Source organism: Netta rufina (assembly GCF_964035555.1).
Source record: "Netta rufina genome assembly, chromosome: 1".
In the NCBI taxonomy this organism is placed as follows: domain Eukaryota; kingdom Metazoa; phylum Chordata; class Aves; order Anseriformes; family Anatidae; genus Netta; species Netta rufina.
In genome coordinates this window covers 24,068,607-24,089,232 of record NC_140123.1, presented here as the reverse complement: position 1 = coordinate 24,089,232, position 20,626 = coordinate 24,068,607, and the positions used below count along the sequence as shown (strand labels likewise).

Below are 20,626 nucleotides of genomic sequence, written 5' to 3'. Positions count from 1 at the left end.
GTTCTTGGATATGGACAACAGTCATGGCTCAGTAATGGTTTTAAGCATATGTACATGTATTACGCATGTCTAGTCTTAATCATTTCAAACCCTGTGTGTGCTTGGGTCCTTTGCTGCATTGCAGCCTTCGTGCTCGATTCACATGTGCATAAGAGGTCCTTGACTCCTAATGCAGCATAAATTCACACAACTTCTCTCACCACAGGGATGCTGTCCTGCGTAATCTTAGCAGGCAAAGCATGAGGTGAGGCACACAGAGCTCCGAAGTTGTTTAGATGTGTATGTGTTAATAGGCTTGTTAGTGGGCATTTGCTTGGGCATTTGCTGGCAGCAGAGCAGACAGTGAAGTGAGGGGAATTTATACCTTTCTATGAAAATATTAACATAAAGTTCAGTGTCTTTTGTCTGTAAGGGTTGAAGAGTTCATTCTGAAAATAAGCAGTGTAAGTTGATATATACCACAGTTAAGTTTTCTTTTTCTTATGGACTACAGCTGAATTTGCAATGGAGCGGTCATTTCTGAAATCCTGTGAATGTAGTGCAATGGTAGGTGGCATCACCTGATGCTGGTGGTACTGAAAGACACACTGATCTTTCTTAGAAAGGGGAAGCTATGAAGCCTCCCAAGGGGAAAGCATGTCATTTCCATGGTAAAAGAAGGCAAGGGAAAGATTTTTCTTTAAATCTAGTATAAATGCCAACTGATAAACAGAGAGAACCAGAGAGGTAATCAAAGAAAATTGATCAGACGTCGAAAGGGATTTACAGAGGTTTCCAATACAAAGATGTCACATAAAATTTAAAATGGATAAAGTGGCTACAAGATCATCAGTTACAAACAATTGGCATCTCTGCTCCTCCCCAAGGCATCAGCCTTTGCTGTCACCCTAGAGAGATGCTACCTAACTTTTCCCTGAGCAGGTTCTCAGGAAGAGTGCTTCTGCTGTGCACAATTTCTGTAGTTTTCAGTAACTCTTTTCAAGCTTCATTCTTCAATTTCCCCTGTTTATTCTTCTACAGAAAACTATTAAATAAACCTGTTATAGTTTTGTTTTCCCTCACAAATCGTAAAATGTTACCCAATATTTTTACTGATTGCTAATATATCACTTTACTAGAAAAAGAGCATTTTTGTTTGAGGTTATATTACAAGATAAATTTTATTGACTGTCAGGGAGAATACCTGATACCCAGTTCAAGCTCACCCATCATCAACCATTTCTGTGGACACTTGATAGTGAAAACAAACAAGTCGTTGCTAATGGCAGTCTGAAGTTCATTCCCAGCTATGTTCTGCTCTGGACCAAGCTAAAATAACAACACAGCTCTAGCCAGAGCTGACAAGGCTTGGTTTTAATTTTCTACCATGGATTACTGTTAACTGCTGTTTGCTTTAAAAGTCATTCATTTCCCATAGCAGGATGGCAGAGTCCCCAGATTTCATTCCTCTCTTTGTTGTTTGGTGACCTCTTGTACTTTTTCCACTTCATTTTATCTTTAGAATAGATACAGCACTTCTTCCTACTTAAGAGGGTAAAAATGATAGCAATGGTTGAGTCACTGTATTGTTCCAGGATTGTAAAACAAAACAGGGGCTGCTCTCACTTCTTGCTTTTGTCCATCTCTCTTCCGCACTCACTGCTCTCCTTTTTGTCTTTCTCCCTCCTGCCTCTGCCCCCTCTCATTTCCACCTGCCCCCCACCCATATATTGTGACAACTGCCGTGTTATCTCGTTTTTATTTATCTCTATGTTTATACAGAAGCTTGGCAGAACACCTTCACAAGGGACTGAGCATTAATTGATATTTGCACAGTTCTGAGCGTGTTAATGTAAGCCCTGCTGCAGTGTCAAGAGCTCAAAATAGCCAAGAGCTCCTGGGACTTGCCAAATGTAAAAACATCATAAGTGGGGATTTTTTTTATTTTTTTTTGCCTTTTTATCAGAAGCAAATTTGTAGAAACATGGTGGAACTGTATCCTGTAAGGAAATGATCGCAGAGGGTGGGGAGTGGGAATTAGGGAGGATGAGCTGAACATTCAGACTGAACTTTGATACCTGTTCCCTAAAATGTTCCCTTGGCCAGAAGCTGGGGATCGCCTGCACCTGATTAGCTTCTAATTAGGGTTTCAAATATCAACTACTATAAAATCCTATTGAAAAGCAAAAAAAGTGGAAAGTGTTATAAGAGTTTGAGTAAGTGAAAGAGAGAGGGGTACATCGCCGCATCGTGCTGGGTGGTGCCAGATCGGTTTGCTGCTCTGTTCACCTTGAAGGGAAGAGCAGCATCTGTTTCTGCAGTGGGACATCTGTGTTCTTGTCTCTCAGGTCTCTTCCCTCTCCAGCTGGCCACAAAGCGCACGATAATGACAAAAGAGAAGCTGCTGTCACAGCTTGCTCCGTTAACAACTTGAACTTCCATGGGTATAATTTAGAATCCCTGAAATTTTAAGAAAACGAGTGTGGATATGTTACAGTAAAGTAACTTTCTGAAATTTTCAGTATCCACATTTCTGAAAAATATTTCACTTTTAACTGATCAGAGGCATTTTTAAAATTAATTCCAAGCCCTTAAAATCAAAAATATCATAAAATCTTTGAGAAGAAGGTTTCTGACCCTATAAAACTTTGGGATCCTTTTATTTCAGTTACAAGTGGAGATATTGGAAGAAACATTTTATTTTATTTTATTTATTATTTTATTTTATTTTATTTGTTCTGTGAAATGTTTCATTGGTTTGCAAATTTTCCTTATCTGGTTCAAGATCACAGGCCAAGACCAGGTAAAAATGGTTTGATGAGTTTCTTATCTAATGTAGTATAGTCATGTAAATTTTAAAATAAATATCTTAAACACAAGAAGTAATTTTGTTTATATTATCAAAATGAAATATTTCAATAATATCAGTAATATGTTTTGGAATTTCATAATTTAAGTTCTCTGTTGAAAAGTTGTATCAATTGTGTCAGCATTTTGAAGTGAAACAAAATGTGGAAAAATCCCTCAATAACTGCAGTCTCCAACTTACTTCTTCTATTGACTGTGATCATTTACACTCATCCTTCTCTGGGGTTTGTTGCAAACCACAGCAACATTTTGTTTCCTCAGTGTGGATGGTGGGATCTGAGCATACCTGTACGTGTTTTATGGCATTGTCAGCAGCAAAGGGAATCAACTCTACAAGAGGCTTTTCAGTATTCCTTACACAACAGAAAATAGTTTGTTTTCCAATTCCAGCTAGTCATACTCGGGCCAAATGTAGAAGACCAGACAGTTCACTCTTCAGCTCTGCTTCTTCAGACTGCCTTTTTGCAAGGTCAGTCATCTGCCCAGATAGAGCAGAGCTGGAGCTGGGAAGGATGGTGGCTAAAACCCACCTCCAAAGACCACTGTGGGATAGCAAAAAGTGCCGTGTTGTCCTTCTGTGAAAATCACAGGAGAGGCAAAGGCAATGTAGAATGATGGCAGCAGAAAGCTGATGTTACAGAGCATTAAACAAAACGCTCACAGAGCAACGCGTCAGGCCAAGGAAATGGTAGTTATAACAGCGGTTTCCTGATGAAAGCAACATCTTAAACAGCAGAAGGTGTTTGTTTGTTTTGCTTTTTCCCTGAAGTTTACATTCTGCTGTTTTCGTTTCACAGCCACCAGATGAGTGCCAGTGCTGGCCAGCTGAGCCACGTGGGGGAATGAGATCTAATCTGGTGGCAAACTCAGCGGCTACGCTGAGTTAACATAGTAAAAAAATACTGTAAAACCACACCCCAACTCTTACTTCAGGCGAGTGTACCTATGTGTTCAAACTGAATCCCCTACAATAGAAATCTATGTAATGTCTGTTACTGTAATGCATTTTTAAAGTATGCTAAGTTATAGTTAATACAACAAATGCCCTTTTACTCTCAGTCTTGTTGTTTTGGGTTTTGTTTTTGCCCTTAATGCCCTGCTTGACTTATTGTAAACCTTTTTCTCTAAGAAGGTATTAAAAAGTTTTCACTCTAAAATACTTTTCAGCCATTTTTCTGTTTGATCAAAGCTTTCAAAATTACTGCAACATGAAATGCCACTTTACTTCTCAGACCTTTATCAATTCTACATGCACGGAATAGGCACGGAATTGTAGCAAACAGATGAAAAAAAATCAATAATCTTTCTTTCTGTATCAGTGCTTCTCAGAACACTGATCTGTGTGTATAATTTGAAGGAAATATTTAGAATAACATAAAATGCATTTTAAAAGCAAGTGTTATTTTGCCAACTAAAACATTAAAGTAGGGAAAATAATGTTCAAATGTCCATTAACTGTTCTTTAAAGCTGTACACCGTGACTAATTTTGCTTTTATAGCTGCAGGAAACATTTGCAGTATTTCATTTTTTTAGAGTACACCTCAACGTATTATGTCTGGGGTTTTCAAAAGACATTTCAGTGTCCTCTGAGCTCTTTTGGGTGCTTAGTGCTTAAATCCCTTAGGCTCATTTTTAAAATATCATCATAAAATATTTGAATTCTATTTTCTTTGCACAAGATTAAAAGGTTCTGTATGCTAGATCCTCAGAGAAAATGGGGAAAGGACAATTTATATAATTTTATCAGGCTAAGGCAAAGAAATAAATTAGAATCTCTAAATTAGACTATTTCCATATCAGCTGCAGAGAAACACAGTTTATTTTATATTCCTTTCTTGACAGCCACTTGAAAATGTACACGTTCTCAGGGATACAAGATGAACTGACAGAGTTTTAAAATGTACGTGAAAACATTGTGTCTGCAATTCTACAGAATTGGACTCGTTTATTAACAGGTTTGTTTTTGATAACACATTAGGGTGCAGGTTAGTTGCATTTAGACAGCAGCAAACATCTCAGTGAGTTTTGCTAGAAAAGGGAAAAAAACTTAGAAATCCTTTCCAGTTGAATCAAGTTTTACAGACCTTTTCTATTACAGCTGTAGATAACATACCCATGTAGATACACGTACCCATTAATTTCAAGTAAGCAGTCTGATAACGTGTTTGGATTACGTGCATTTTTTTGCAGTAACTGGAACAATTATTAATTGTATTTCCCATATTGTACAGCTTCAAATATATATATATTTATATATGTATTTTTTTATAGCTCCCTTATATCGGAGGCTACCTGAAGTAGCCACCTGTCACCATGACAGTTGTATAACCTAACATACGGAAAATATTATTCATGTTAGCAGAGTTGTTTGAGGTCTGTGTGTACAAGAGAGTGTGCTAAGGGGCCCTGTAGAGCACAATGAGCACGGCTGTACCGTGCAGCTCTTGGCCCTGGGTCTCCACTGTCTTCTTTGTGGTCCCCTGTGATCCTGTGACACGATGAGTATTTTGCAGATGTGATCTTTTGTACCTGCAGTAAAAGTGGCAAGAAACAGAGCAGCGTCTACCTCCATTCTGCCATTTGGGAGTTCTCCCAAATCTCTTGAATGATGCAGAGGTTTAATTTGTAGACAGTCAGCTGGAGCAGTTCAAAACAGTGAGGGGTTACCCAGCTTTTTTGCAGTGTGGATCATCAAGGGCTCGGTGTGCATAAATTCAGCCTCAGTCTTCATGTCCAGTCCCATAGCAGACAGCCCTGCTGACGCTGACATTCATGGGAGGAGCAAGACTGCCTTGATCAGTGCTGTGCATCTTAATGTCTTACACTGCTCTAAAATGCCATGATAAAAACATCCTCAGAACAATGAATTCTTAGCAACATTTTCTTATTGCAAGTGTTGAAGAGTCTTGAGAGGGGACCTAGACCCAAGTTTTCCCATTTGTGAATGAGCAAATGGGTTTGTTCAATTAGACTGGAGAGCTGTTTACATTTGTTTTCCTTCCTTCCTTCCTTCCTTCCTTCCTTCCTTCCTTCCTTCCTTCCTTCCTTCCTTCCTTCCTTCCTTCCTTCCTTTTCTTTTTCTTTCTTTTATTTTCTTTATTTTCTTTATTTTCTTTCTTTCTCTTTGACCCATTTAGTCATGACTAGTTGCTGTGCAATAGCACAGCTTCAATTGAAGAAATCAGTTGTGATACAGCAGGTGTGAGTTTGAATCCCTACCCAGAAGATGTCTTCCCCATCCCAGGTGGTTTCTCTAATGCTCAGGCTGTATATTAAACATCGTCTCTAGGAGCATCACCACAGTGGCTGCATTTTAAAAGAACATTACGAGTCTGTTTGTCAGCTGCTGAAGACACAACATCAGCACCCAAACCCAGCAGAGGTTTCAAGACTGTACCAGTGACGGTGCCAAGTCTCCGAAGGGAAATCAGATTTCTGATGCAGCGCTCTCAGCAGTGTTTCCTATGGGATAACTTCAGCATTGCCTTTATCCCCAGTGGGATAACGTTGTCTAGAGAACATATAAGCATAATTCAGGCTGCTGGTTTCACTGCTGGGGCCAGGCAACTTCGAGTTACAGCTTGTGGTGTGGAGTGCCACGACTGCCCCTTTCAGGCTGTAGAGTTTTATTTTAAAAAGGTAACCAGGATTTTATTTTATTCCATTGACATTTTTTATCTGGAAGGATCTAATAAATCAGCTAATCAGATGATTGAGTTTTGTATGGAGATTTTTGATTCAATTCCTTGCAACTGCCTGTATGTAGCTTTAATGAAAGCCCAGCAGATTATTAAACTGGTGGCATTAAGAACAAGCAGGATTTCCAGTCTTCATTGTTTGCAGGACTTTTCCCAGCTCAAAGTGCTTTTCTTCTCTATCAGTTCATCAGTAAGAAGTCATACAGATTTATCATTTTTCTCCTCTGAAGGCAGTGGTGTGTCTCGGGGCTGTGCTGCTGTCTCTTCCCCACAGCACATAAACCTACAGAATTCAAGGTCTTTTTTGTGAATAGCAGATGTCAAGCAGTCTTGTCAAAATGCCAGCATTCATTTGATAGCAGTGTATTTTTGATACCATACCTGTGTTGAATAAAGCTAGCTTTTTATTAAAAATCCAGAAGAGTTATTTGTATGCTGAAGAGATACACTAATTACTTTTTTTTTTTTTTTTTTCTTTTCTGGAGGGTGTGATTTGCTGAGAGTGAATAACTACGGTTTGACAGGTACTCTGAAATATCAGTGGCAGATTTAGGCATGTGTTGAAATGTTTATGTTTAGAGCAGAAAAGAGCTAATAACTAATAAGTGTTGATAGGGAAGGAAGAAGTAAAAGGCTTGGATATAAAACTGTCTTTTTTTTATGCTATATGAAGTTATGGGATTGGCTGGCACTGCAGAATAGCAGTGCTGTTGCAAATTAAAAAGGTTTTGAAGTTGTTAAAGTCAACTGTTCTGTATTCATCTTCTGTGTCAGGAAAAGGCTTTTATGTGACAATAAGCTTACAAGGACATTATTAAATCATTCAGCCCACTTGTTTGATGAATTCCATGCCCTGATCACTTACAACCGTGAAAGATTATGTATACATCAGAGAGGCAGTTCTTTGATGAGTGTATTTATTTGGCTTGTTGAGCTTATAATACTGGTGTTTTGCTTCTACCTTCACTTCCACTTAATGCAAAGAGTTCGTTTCTGACAAAAAGTACATTTAATAGCAGAGACTGTGAGGGCAACATAAGCGAGGCCACATGGCACCGGGTCACCCCTGAGGGCAGCTGCCCAAGAGCTGCCTTGCTCTGAGCAGGGCTGCTCCAAACAGTCTGGAACAAAGGCAGGGACCGAGATGCTACAGTCATAGGAACAAACCTAGGTATGGTGCTTTGGCCCCATCACCCCCATCCTTTTATTTAACATTGTAGATAAGCCCCCTGAGCTTCTTCTCACTGCAGGTTGTCCCTTCTGCTAGCTGCCCCACCACCGAGGGTTGCCTGATTCACACATCCTGCTCTCATCTTAGCACACGGGCAGGTCAGGTTCCCTCTGCTCAAGTAGGTAAATTTGGGGTGACCCCGCTCAGACAGAACTGCTGAGGGGGGAGAACTGGACCCAATATCTATCTAATATGTTTCTGCTTTCTGGTTGATATGCTTAAGCAAACAAAACACGGTTGTATCAGCACAGTGTATTTGTCTTTGGCTTCTGTTTGACACTTCCACTTGCAAAATTGCTACAGCTGGAGTTGTAAGCAAATGATTTCTTTATTATTCATAGCAGCAGGTGCTGCAGCAGCCTTTTGGCTAGAGTTGTACTCACTTGGTCCATGGTTTCTATATATTTGATTAGATGGTGCTGTGCTGCTCAGATGGGATGCTGGTACTTCAATAAATGTATTTTGTTACACAATCAGTTATATAGTGCATTATCATTATTATTTCCATAAATCACTTTTAGTTGGCAGCCTTCTGTTGCTGCTTGGGATTGTTCCAGCAACAATTTGCATCTTTTTTTGTATGACATCCTAAAAAGATTTGGAAGTTAATATAGCATGGGTTTGATTGTATAATAACCAGTGCCCTTGTGGTTACACTAGAATACGGAAAACAGCAATCCAAGCAGGACTGGCATAAGTAGTTTGATTCACATGCCGTACATGTCTTCTTCAAGAAATGCTTATCCCTGAGTGAGAGCTTTAGAAGTGACCACCTCACGTGGTCTCTGCTGGCTGAAGGGCAGGGTGCTGCTACTCCTGCAGACCTTCAACCTGAGTAAGGCTTTTCCACAATTAAATTGCCTTGCAGGGGGGAAAACAACTGCAGCCTGCTCCACCCAGTCTAGCTGTGCTTTTCCCATTACTGTGTGGTGCTCCAGCAATTCTGTTCCATGCTTAGAGGAAGAATTTTCCAATATCTCAGTCAAATTCTTCACTAAAATAAAGGTAAACAAAAAAACATGTTTTTATAGGCATTTCTACTAAGGCTGCGGAGGCAATATTTGCTGTAGAGATACTGGAGCACTTAGTGCATCAGGCAGAAATGTGCAGATGGCTGTCCATATGGGCACAAGCCTATAGCAAGCACAGGGAGCATGTCGCTGCGAGATAGAGGAGTGGCTGCTGGTTCAGCTGGCCGCAGACTGGGCAGCTCACACCTGTACATTCGCTGGTATCAGGGAGAATCAGCTCAGCTTTCTCTTTATCTACAAAAATAAAGAAGATTGCGTGTGGTTTCTCACATTGTACTAGATTCAGCTGCAGGCTGCTTTCCCCTCAGAGAGTTGTTAGATCCATTGTATGCAAGGAGGGCAGGTGATACACATTTAATCACCAGCTTACAGAGTGAGAACAACCCGATTTGGGCACTGAAGGCTGTTACAGAGGAAATTAATGGACCAAGAAGTGCATCCAAGTATGACGTTAATGGGACCACTTCCTTCTACCATGGCAAACCTAGAGCAGGGCGCTGAAAAATATGAGGAATGCAACATTGAAAGTCATTTTGGCCACATCCCGCAGACAGAGGGACCTTCTCCCAGTCACGGATGAATAAGCATCGTGACTTCTTCGGAGCTGCCATCACCGGTGTGCTCATATCCCACTGCTGTACAGCTGCCTCGCAGGCAGCTGGCACCATGACCTGCTTTGGTGTGCTAGATCTCGCATGTCCTTGCTCATGCCATGGGCAGCTCACTGCCTGGAAGGCAGGAGAATAGGCTCAAGGCTGTCCTTAGCAAGCAAGGCTAGATGTGCCCCATGATTTTTGTTAACAAGCTCTGGATTTGATGACCTTTGTAAGGCAGTGATGATGTGTAAGAACTGTGTGTATTGTCTTGAAACGTGCAGCTTATTTGAAGGAAAAAAACTATGATTATAAAACAAAAAATAATTTATTTCTTGCAGGTGCTGTTTCAGAAGCTCTCAAAGGAAAAGGCAGGTAAGACACTGCTTTACTTCTTGAATGTTTCTCGATGGATTGTGCAGACGTATGCATTCTTGGGGGACCTGCAGGAACTGCTGATATTCTGAGTTATTTCGTGCAGTTGATGTGATTACTTGCATGAGTTTATGAAGCAGTGCTGTAGGATTTGTTCGGTTCTTAAGAAAGCTGATAATTCAGCAACTTTGGACTTAGACCTTGAGACGACAACCCTGAAACAACAAGGACACCATGAAGTATTTGTTCTTAGTGTCGGAGAGGAACGAAAGGGCTTGCCACGGCATTGAAAGGTTTATGGTGCATCAGGGTGAGATGTGTGTAAGTGCATCCTCTGGCATACTGCTGGCACAGCAGCCCAACCTGGTGACAGGGTCTCACTTTGCAAAGTAATGCAAAACGTAAATGTAAATAAATGTAAATACCCCCCAGGCCTTGTCCCCAGGGGCAAAGTCACGATGCATCATTCATCAGCAGGAGCTCAGTCGCAGTTGGTGGAGCTGAGGATGTTAACAGCATCGGAGTGTTTGACTGTTATGGGGAAATGATTTATTTACAGCTGACATTCTTTGAGGATCAGAGCAATCGGCAGAGCTGAAGGAATGGATGCACAGAACCCTACTTGGGTTATGATGCCAGGAGCTCAGGAAAGGTTTGGGTAGACAGCGATGCGCACAGAGGTCCTGATTCAGCAAGCCACTTAACACGCAATTAAAGCTGCAATTGACAAATCCAATTCATTGCGAGGGGGAGTAAGCAACTGCTTGAATGATTTGCTCAATTGAGGGTAAATGTCCTTATTAAATTGTAATGAAGCACAATTAGGAACTATAGCGAAAAGAAACTGCTTCCCAGAATGGGAGGTTACTGGAATTTAATAACAGCCCCACAGCTCTGCAAGAAGAAATGTCCCCAAAGTCTAAGGGAATCCTCATTCCCACAAAAGCTTTTGCTAGCTAACACTACTTAAATAAATCATAAAACAGCTGACCTCTGGAGCTCCCTATTTCCTACTGCTCTTTCAGTCTCATTAGTCGATATGTATGCAGTGTGTGTCAATTAAAATGAAAGCAATTGGGCAACTTTGTTGTAATTATCCCTCTGTCCCCAGCTGACTTAACATCTTTTATTTTTTTTTTGGCCTGAAGGACTAGCTTAGGCCAGTTTGCTAGCTCAGTGATTTCTCCTTGCTCGAAGCAGTGTCCCTCTCTGCTCCAAGCTGCACCCTCAGTCCTTGCCAAGGGCCACCGTAACCCCGTTGGGAGCAGGTGAATGGGTCCCTTTGCAGCCAGTGCCACCAAGGCAGGGGCTGTGCTGGCCAGCACATGGAGCAAAGCTCCAGGAGCCCTGGCTTCAAAACTTGAGATCTCAATAGGCAGCATCATGCTCAGGCACCTTGCAGCAGGTCAGTGCCTGTGTGGAGGCTGCTGAGCATGGCATAACGGCAGGTATTGCCATTCGAGCGCTGTGCACAGCAATATTTTCGTCTGCATTACAGGATATTTATTCCATGTTGGTATTTGCAATAGAAATTATGCTTGTGTTTTTCCAAAGCTAAGCAAACCCCATCGATTTTTAGAGAGATTTAGCAATTTTTAGTTGTTTTCGCTGCTTGCATCTGTGTAACGCCGAAGGCCTGCTTCGTAAAGAAAAGGAAAACGCATCAAAAGCACATACATCTTAAAGAAAACCTATTCTGTTAACAGTGCTCCTGGTTTTGACTGTGATAAATTTTTGAATTGTTTTACTTTTATGATAACATCAATTTGGTCTCTGAAGAAAGTTTAGCACCCGTCTGGCAGTTAGAAGATGATAGCTGAAAATTTGATAACGGCCAGCATGAAAGAGGAATAACAGGTGATTCGCTTTGGTCACTGAGGTGGAACTTTGCTCATGGAAATCTAGTAGATGATGGAAATAGTAATAAATTTATCATTAAGATGCATCTGGAAGAAAATGCCAATTCCTTCAAACTGAAGCATTTTGCAGGCAAAGGTTAGCACCCATTAATTTCTCAATCAAACCACTTCTGTAAAATAGGTGTGCAGTTCTTGAAATGAGATCTTCTAACAGCATTCAGCACCAGAAGTTACAGTTTTTATTTGGCTTTGAAACTTTGGGCTTTGAAATTTGAATTACATTAAACTAAATTATGATTAAGGTTAATGCCAACATATTATGTAATTTGCCAAATTGGCCAAATCTATGTCTTGCACTGAGAGGGGCTCTTCCTTGCAGCTTTGCAGTTCATGAACTTTTCTGAAATGTTCTCTGTCTTCTGGATACGACAGAGTGATGCGTGGTTCTGTGTGATGCATACCTGGCATGGGTAGGTCTTCACCACCCTTCCCTATTCTAGACTTGTAACCCAGGTGGTTTAATTGCCTGCTGCGGTACTGCAGAAAGCACCTAGGTTAGAATCATAGAATTATAATAATCATAGAAATATGATTCTATGACATCATAGAGCTTATGTGAAATACGTGAAATATGATTAGCTGCTCTTCTTGCCATCAGCTGGCTGAAGAAAATGGTTTTTTTAGCCCATGGTAGTCACTATCAAAACCTGACTGACTGACACTATGCGTTCTTACTATTTCCTGGTGTGCCTCTTAGTAAAAATGAATCAGCTTGAGCAATCTAGCCGCCTAATGAAAGTATTTTAAAGTTAACATCACCATCTTGAGCTTCCCAGCTCGAGATGACTAACGCAGAGCACACTTCATCACTGGTAGGGAAAATGAGCTTTTACTTTGCTGACAAAAATTTGAAGTCAGATTAAAAGCTGACACATCCTCTATTTTAGCGGTATGTATGAGGCACTAAATATAGCAGTGTGCCGGTGCATTTGCTGATGCATGGTAATGTAGTCTCTAGCAGAACAGCAATGGGCTGGCAAGGAAGATGGTGCACTGCAGTAATATGATTCAGTCCTCGTGTAACCTTGGCCATGTCAGAAGTGCTCCGTGGCTAATTGTCTACCTTTTACTGATATATTATGAAACACAGAAGCAGATGTGGTCCCAGGCCTTTAACAGATAGCCTGATCCTGCGTTATTTGTCCAGGCAAAATGCTAATTCACTTCAAAGAGAGATATCCGTAGGTCAGGAAGCCAGAACCATCCTACACAGCAGCTGTGCATGAACAACTGCCCACAAAATGCCTGATGCTGGGAAGTGAGAAGGAACTGCAACTCCATCTGGCCCCTGTTAGACACTGCAGGTGCTGCATGCCTCTCAAGGTCAAACCCATACACCGTATTTCCCATTGACTGCCTATTTTTGTGTTTCCTTAGTCACATAAAGGCTCACACTAATGTTTATATTTTACCTGTGCTGCAGTCCCTGGGGTTTTCCTCATGTTCATGGGGCGATGGAGAAGGTGGTCTCCATCTCCGTATCTGTCACTTGATGTGGAAGCCTGGCAAATGTGCTGGAGGTGGAGCTGAGGCTATGTCCATGAGCTCCATTGTCCCTTCCTCTGCACAGCAGAGCAACAGCAGGGTGGGACGCTCCGTAATCCCTTGTAGACATAGGCAGTACTCATGGCTCATGCTGCCATTACTCCAGATCTAAGTTTACCCAAGATGAGAATCTGACCTTAAATTACTGGAGAAAATAAAACATTCTCATCCAGTGCTCCTGTGCACTGGCTCGTAAGCAGAGTGGGGTCACTTTGACATGTCAGCGACACAAAGGGGAGATGCTTACTTTGGCTTGAAAAATAACCAGGCTCTGTACCCTGCAATAGCATAATGAAAATGAACAAGTGAATAAACCCAGCAGTGTGGTGGCCGTGGCCTCTGTATTGCTCCGTATAGAAGTAAGTAGGCTCAGTGCTTCTCCTGCAGCCAGTGCATGAGAGGGTCCTTTCACTGCCTCCTCTTCTAACTTCTGCGCGGTGCCAGTTTGGCTCCTGACATTAGCCAGTGAGATTGTCTCTTCCTGCCTATATGTTCCTTTCATAATCAGAAATGACAGAACAAACCCTTCTTTGTTCTTCTGAATAGGAAAATCTTTGCTTCCCAGCTCCTACTGGTGTACTGGAGCAGCTGAGGGCAAACTGTGCTCGTTGGCTCTCAAAAGAAAGAGGAAAATGAGAACCCTTCCTATATATTTCAGGATATTACTGTTCTAAAAAAAATAGGTGTTGATTAGAAACATACATGTTTACCGTTTTAATACATGAGCTATAGATGAAAGCTTGAACTATTAAGGAATACTCTGAATTTCACATGAGAAACTTCACTAACAAAACAGTTAGATATAAAGACGCTTTAGACACATACTGATACTCATTGTCCTTCTAAATGTCTTCCTCCATTTACCTGTTCAATAGTTCTTTCTGTAACTTATTTTTTTTTCTCAATAATTTTTAAAAAGAAAGAAAAATATCTAAAAGGCTAGAGCTGGTAAATCTTAAAAATAATATGTATCCAATAATTCTAAAAAGTGTAGTGTAATACACTTCAATAAGTGTAAAAAATGGTTTCAGGATGAAACTGTTATAGACATTTTTCCTACTTTAACTCATTTTTGTTTACAGCTACTCTATTGCTGAAGAGAGTTGAACACTAAACTGATAGATGAGCTTGGGTTTGCAACTTCTCCTGAGACCTCAAAAGACCTGACAGGAACCTTGCCACAAATGGTGATCTAAAGCAAATTGATAAATTCCTCTGAAGTTTACCCTTTGTAGAATGAGAAGCCATTGCTTTCCAGCAGCTGGGGTCAGTCACTGGGCTGCAGGATTCTCCAGTCAAACAGCCACATTCAGCTGCACTGCGTCTGAGCAGCCAACCTTCTTTAAACACAGGTTTTCTGAGAGTCATGGAAGAGGGCACATTATGGCATTTGATGTTTATTGTAAAAAAAAGCCTGGAAAAATTTCACTGAATAATAAAATTCTGCTCTATCTGTTTGCTATTTCAAGTAGACCTTTCCCTCAGACCCCTGTGATAACCACAGGGTAAGCTGTGCGCTATTCTTTCATTTGCTGGAGAAGGCATCACTTAAAAAATGCAAAGGTTAGACGATTTAAAGAATGCAAGCAACAAATAAATCTTCCCTGTTTTATAACACTGACTAAGCCTTACAGCTCTGAGGGAGAGACACGTATGGAAGAACTATCCTAAGGAGTAGTATCCTAACAGCTATTCCTAAGGAGTAACTTGTGAGGTTTTGTGCTATGGGAGAGTGATGTGTAGCTCCTCTCTGGAAGGCTTAGGACAAAAGACAGATTCAGCCTTGTTTCTTTGTTTGCATGTCAGGCAGGCAACGACAAATTAATGCTTCTGGAGGGAACACAAGCTTAATGTAAGCTACTCAGGGCAATAAAGCTATCGAATGAAGCAGCCAGATTCTGACCTTTGGCAGCGTGGGACCTTTGTGGGACCGCTGGCAGCCCTGTGGTGGAAGCTCTGCTCAGAAGAGATGGCCATAGCACAAAAAAACACAGCATATGGCCAACTGTTGATCACTGTGGTCAGTGACACCACTCTCCACGTTCATGAACATAAGAGTAATGAAACCCATCACTGTCTCTGGTGTTGGGACTGCACCCATGATCTTCAGGCATGACCCTCAACAGGTTGCACTTGAGTAAGAACTAATTTAACTCGAAGGAAGCGATGACTGCCTAAGCCTCTCCCTAAGTATGAGGGGACCACTAGAGGAGGACAAAGAACCATGTAGTGTTAACTTCAGCTGCAGGGCACCTTCCTAAGAAACGGGAGAGTTGCTTTAGCAAGCTTTGCAACTGAAAATCATCCCATCTCTGCCCTTCCTGTCTTCTGTATTAGATTCCACTCAGACCAGCAAGTAGCTATGACAGAAAGGCACATACAGATGCTGGTATTTATTGAGCGCTCAGCACAAGGCAATAACAAATTACTAATTTGCACCACGCTGTCAAACCACAGCTGAAGTGCAGCAAGAGGAAGAGGCTGGAGCTGCATACAAACACAAAAGGCACGCATGCCAAAGCCATCCCATGCATCATTCCATTGACTCTAATGGCATTTATCGCTTGTGAATTTGGCTCAGTGTCTTCATGAAGGCAGGAAAAGAAGAAAGGCGAGCTCAAAGAAACAGCTGGCAAAAAGGTTGCTCTATGTGTGTGTATTATTCAGTGAAACCACAGTTCTTGTCTTAGTGTGGTGTTGGCTTTTGTCATGGGGCCTGAGAAGGTAATGGCTTTAAGCTTTTATCTGGAATTTGTTTATGTTAGGTACAAACTTACCCTGGAATATTTCTCGGTTCCCAAACATTCTGCTGTATAAGGCTAGCATGTATGTCAGGAAAATCTGTTTTAAAGCAAAGGGACAAATTTTCCCCTCGTGTAATTCCTATGAAAATTAATGTTTTCACACCAGAGTTGACTCAAGTACCAACTCAGTGTGGGGTTAAAATCAAGCAATGTGATTAAATAGTTGAAAAGTTGCCCAGCACACTCTGTGCAAGGAACAGGTCTGCCTGACTGCTGTGCAAGTTTTTAGTGTCAGCTGCAAATTTATGAATAAGAAAGACTTGCTAAGAAGCATGCGATGTTTGAAATTTAGCTTGGATGACTTCTGTGTGGAAATTTCAAAAGAAATGCTCAATTTATTGTTAAGCAAAGTTGATTAAATATTCATTTATTCCATGAGCTGCAATTGATAGTATTTTATTTAATTACTCGGGCTGTTATAGTTGTCATTGTATGTTGCTCAGTAGTAAATTCTTAGCTTACCAGGGCTGTAGGGATTTCTCCATATTTAAATTCAATCCTTATTGCAATATATGATTGCATGTGATATGGAATTAACACTAAGATAACACTTGCTAATGAGAAAAACTTGCTTTTAAAAGACAGAAAAATGCCCATCTGTAGGTCTCACTGAAGTTATTAGATTGCTTGAATGGTTTTCAAGCTCCTAACCACAGAACCATAGAATCACAGAATGGTTTGGATTGGAAGGGACCTTAAGGATCATCTAGTTCCAACACCCTGCCATAGACAGGGACACCTTCTATCACCGATTGATACTTATCAATTTCTTTTAAAATTGCTTTAATTCTGACAAGCAAAGTGATTATAGCATAGAACCTTGCCGTTTTTTTCCTACAGCATATTAAGGACTCCACCTTTGTAGAACCTGATTCTGTGCCCATTGCAGTCACTGGCAACATGGAGTGGGGGGGGATTAGTCTCTTAATGATATATTTTGAGATGCATAGAAGAAAAATTTATATATGTAAAAATTTACATCTTTTTCTTCTAAGTATCTGAGAAAACACGAGGCTCAGGAACATTATATTTCATAAAATATATATTATTTTTTTTGAGCAAAGTTTTAAAGCTACAGCTTACTTGGATTGCTAATTAAGTTGTTTATAATTTTTAAATTGTTTGCACAGACATAGTGGCAATGAAGCTCAGGCACAGAGTGCTGTCCTTTTGAGCACCGTACAGGCATAATGACACTCCATCATTTGCAAACGTTACAGCTTTACATTGCCACTGATGTTCTTCATATAAAAAGGTTATGGCTAAAGCATTTACATTTATTTCCAAGCGAATATTCAAGCAATTTGTCAAGAGCTTATTTTCACACACTTTGGTTCACAAGCCAAGTGTTGTGCAGGTTACAGTCCCCATCCTGCTGGGTGTTTTTTGCTGCTAGTTTTATTTCCAGGGTCTTTTTATAGGTAAAGCTGGCACAAGGCCTTAGGCAGTGTGACATCTCTAGCGGACTGCCAATGTTGGCATTTGTTTGTTTTATAAACATCTAGTGCAAAAAGTTAGCCCTGCTTTTTACCCTTTTTCCCTTCGTGACTGCTCACCAATGCGTGTTGTCTAAATCTCTGCTTTACAGCTCTCAGGACTCTCCCTTGATACCAAAAATGTAAGGAGAATTTCTAAAGTCAACCCAAAACTTCTGCTCCTGTATGTTTTCACCTATTTATAAGACAGAACTGATGCAGTGTGCTCAATGTCTGGATGATGTATTGGAGAACTCAAAATACTCAGTAACGTTTTAAAGTACACCTTTTTGTTTGTTGCTTCTGTTGCCATGCTCCTCTTCTTTGGCCTCATAGCCTTGGAATTTTTGAAGCATAACAAGCAGGGATGGTAGCCAGAGTGTTAAGTTACACGTAGGTAAGGAGCTGAGCATACAATAAGATATGTGAGTGTGCCTCTACCTTGCTGTGCTGTGTATGTAGAACATTGATATAACATATTGTTCTTCCTTAGATCTTGATAGACTGAGTCTTGTGATCACTGGGGAGGAAATACTGTTTATCTTCCAGTGTTTGCGTGCAAAGGCTATGCTTTATTCTCAGGTGATACAATTTTGGATGGGCACAGAGAACTCCTTTCCAGCAGTTTTGTTCCCCTGTGTTTGATCCTTCTTTTACCGAAGCCCGTGGCAAACTGTCATTGAGAATGTCAACGGAGGCCAAGTGGAGCGATAAATTACCAGAGCTCTGTGGTGCAGGACCGCTGGCTTGCTGAGTACACATAGCAGTCCTTTGGAGAGCGTGGGCTCACCTCTGCCTGCAGGGGTAGTGTTTTGTGATTGTATTTTTGGATGATGCAGAAAGGCAGCTCCTGCTTTTTGGTGGAAAGCACTCCCCACACATACACTTTAGATTCTTTTCTTCTCTTTCCCTCCTCTCTCGCCTCCAAAAGTGAGGGAAACTTTGCCAAGAAAACACGTTTGTTTGTGTCATGGCCAGAGGCAGCTGGTATTCAGCTAGTGGTTTGGATTGCCTGGCTGGTAGGAGCAGGGGGAGCAGATAATGTTGAGATTTCTCCTGCATTCCAGCTCTGTTTTCCCCCTATGGGTAGCAGGCGGCGAGTGTGACTTTTCCCACTCAGCGTTTCCCACAGTCTGTAAGACTTATCTGACAGTGGAGTTCGTGTCAACTGTCCAAAACTAACTAGGAGATATCTTCCTTTCAGCACTCCTGTGCTGTTAGTGCTTATCAGCGACACTCTCCAACTCAAATGGCTGCTTAATTTACAGACGTACTGAGACAAATTCACTTCTGTTGCAGCTCCATTGAGTTCAGTGGAGTTAAACTGGGAATGAGCTTGGCCGTAGGTGTCTGAAAAGCACAAGTGGGAAGAACGTGATACTAACAGAGTCAAGAGCCACGCCACAGTCAAAACAAAAAGGAAGCCCTGAGCTTTGGCAGGGCTCCCATTTCAGATTTCTGGAGTGTGATCCAACAAGGTATTCATGTTTTACAGCTGGCACTGCAAAAGCAAAGCTGTTATTTTACAGAGAAACAGTAAAATTTTCCAGTGTCTCCACATCAAAACGCAGCCGGTGTTAAAAAATAAAGAACAAAAGGCAAAATAAGTCATTGGATTGCAGAACACAAATTCTATTGAGAATTACAATGATTTTCAAATCTGTTGGAGACTTTCAAAAATACAGAGTGCAACTGAGATTTTCATACTGAAGCTGAGATTTTCAAATGAGCCTACAATGGTTAAATACTGAAATCCCGTTAAAATTTGACAGAAACAGGCAACATGAGATGGAATCCATACCTCCAGCTTTACCCCAAGTCTAAGGTGGCTCCCTGAACTCCTTTCCGATCAACTGGGAGACAGAAGCACTTTCTGAGTGTGACACCTTCCCCAGCTGGAGCACGTCCACGGGTCTCCTCCAGCACTTCTTCCAGGCAGCCGTTTCAGGGTGGAATGCTATGGGACAGCTCCTTCCCTCCCATCTTCCCACCTCCCTCCTTTCTCTTTCAACAATGGGTGCCTAAAATTAAGGCATATGAGTCTTACACCTACTCCTTAGATTCACATATTGTTAGAATGAAAGAAGTGTGAAAGAAAGCATTTTTAAATTATGTTTAACTCAGATAACTCAGTTAACCTGGACTAGGAGTGCAAACAGCCAAAAACCCAGAGCACTTTGTTCATTGCTCTACACACTTATCTACAAAATGGCTATTTCCTACCTACTGTCTTTTTCTCTTATAGCCTGCTGGACTCCTTTATCTATCTTTGTTCTCTTCATATCCTTCTTTGAAAAGTCCAGTTTTAGTTCTCCTCCTTGCCATTTCCACTGACTATTCAGTTTCCTCTTAGATGCAGTGTTGCTTCATGGTCTTCTTACTCTTCTGCTCATGATGCCCTACAGTACTTTTCCTTCCTTATTTCTGCTTCTCTTGTTGCCTCCACCCCATACTTCTTTTTCTCCAGAGCTCCTAAGTCCTCTCTGGTTCTCAGTGAAATGACCAAAGGGCTCTGCAAGCTCTAAAGCCGTACATAATACTCCTTTCCCTAACCTTGCTATCAAAACAATTCATGCCTTCTGCTGGTTACTGATCCTATCATGATCTATCATGATCTCATCCATGGGTGATCTAAAATAATGATTTTTTTGTGCCTGGGCAGAGTACTTCCAGACCAAATGTCCAATCATGAGCACATTCTGGAGTCCTTCTCTTATCTTCACAGATAAGAGATGGGGTACTGTCTGAAATTGAGATAAAAGTGGAAGTCTTGGAATACACCATTCCTAAAGAGGAAAAGAAGACATTGTGGGCAACAAAAATAATTTCAGCTTCCCATATTAATTATCTTATGTGTTTCTGAAAACAAATAAACAAACAAGAATAAATAAAAACCAGAGCAAGCTATAACACACCCAGATGGGAATACAGATGTAGGATCCAGTGTGGCTCTGTAAAAAGAAAAAGAAAAAAAAAAAAAAAAAGAAAAAGAAAAAAAAAAAAAAGAGAGAGAAAAACATCTTTTTCATGAGAAAACAGGAGATACAACTTATCTGGGCTTTCCAAATTACTATTCCAGAGATCTTTGAAACAGATAGGAAAAAACA

General features: G+C 41.0%; 1 protein-coding gene across 1 annotated transcript in view; it reads left to right on the top strand.

The window, feature by feature from the left end:
* Positions 1-20,626, top strand: part of STARD13 (StAR related lipid transfer domain containing 13) — a 221,867-nt gene that overhangs the window by 42,590 nt on the left and 158,651 nt on the right. The window contains exon 3 of the mRNA XM_084304217.1: positions 9,743-9,776. Within this exon, the coding sequence (XP_084160343.1) occupies positions 9,743-9,776 (34 nt within the window). The remainder of the gene's footprint in view (positions 1-9,742; positions 9,777-20,626) is intronic.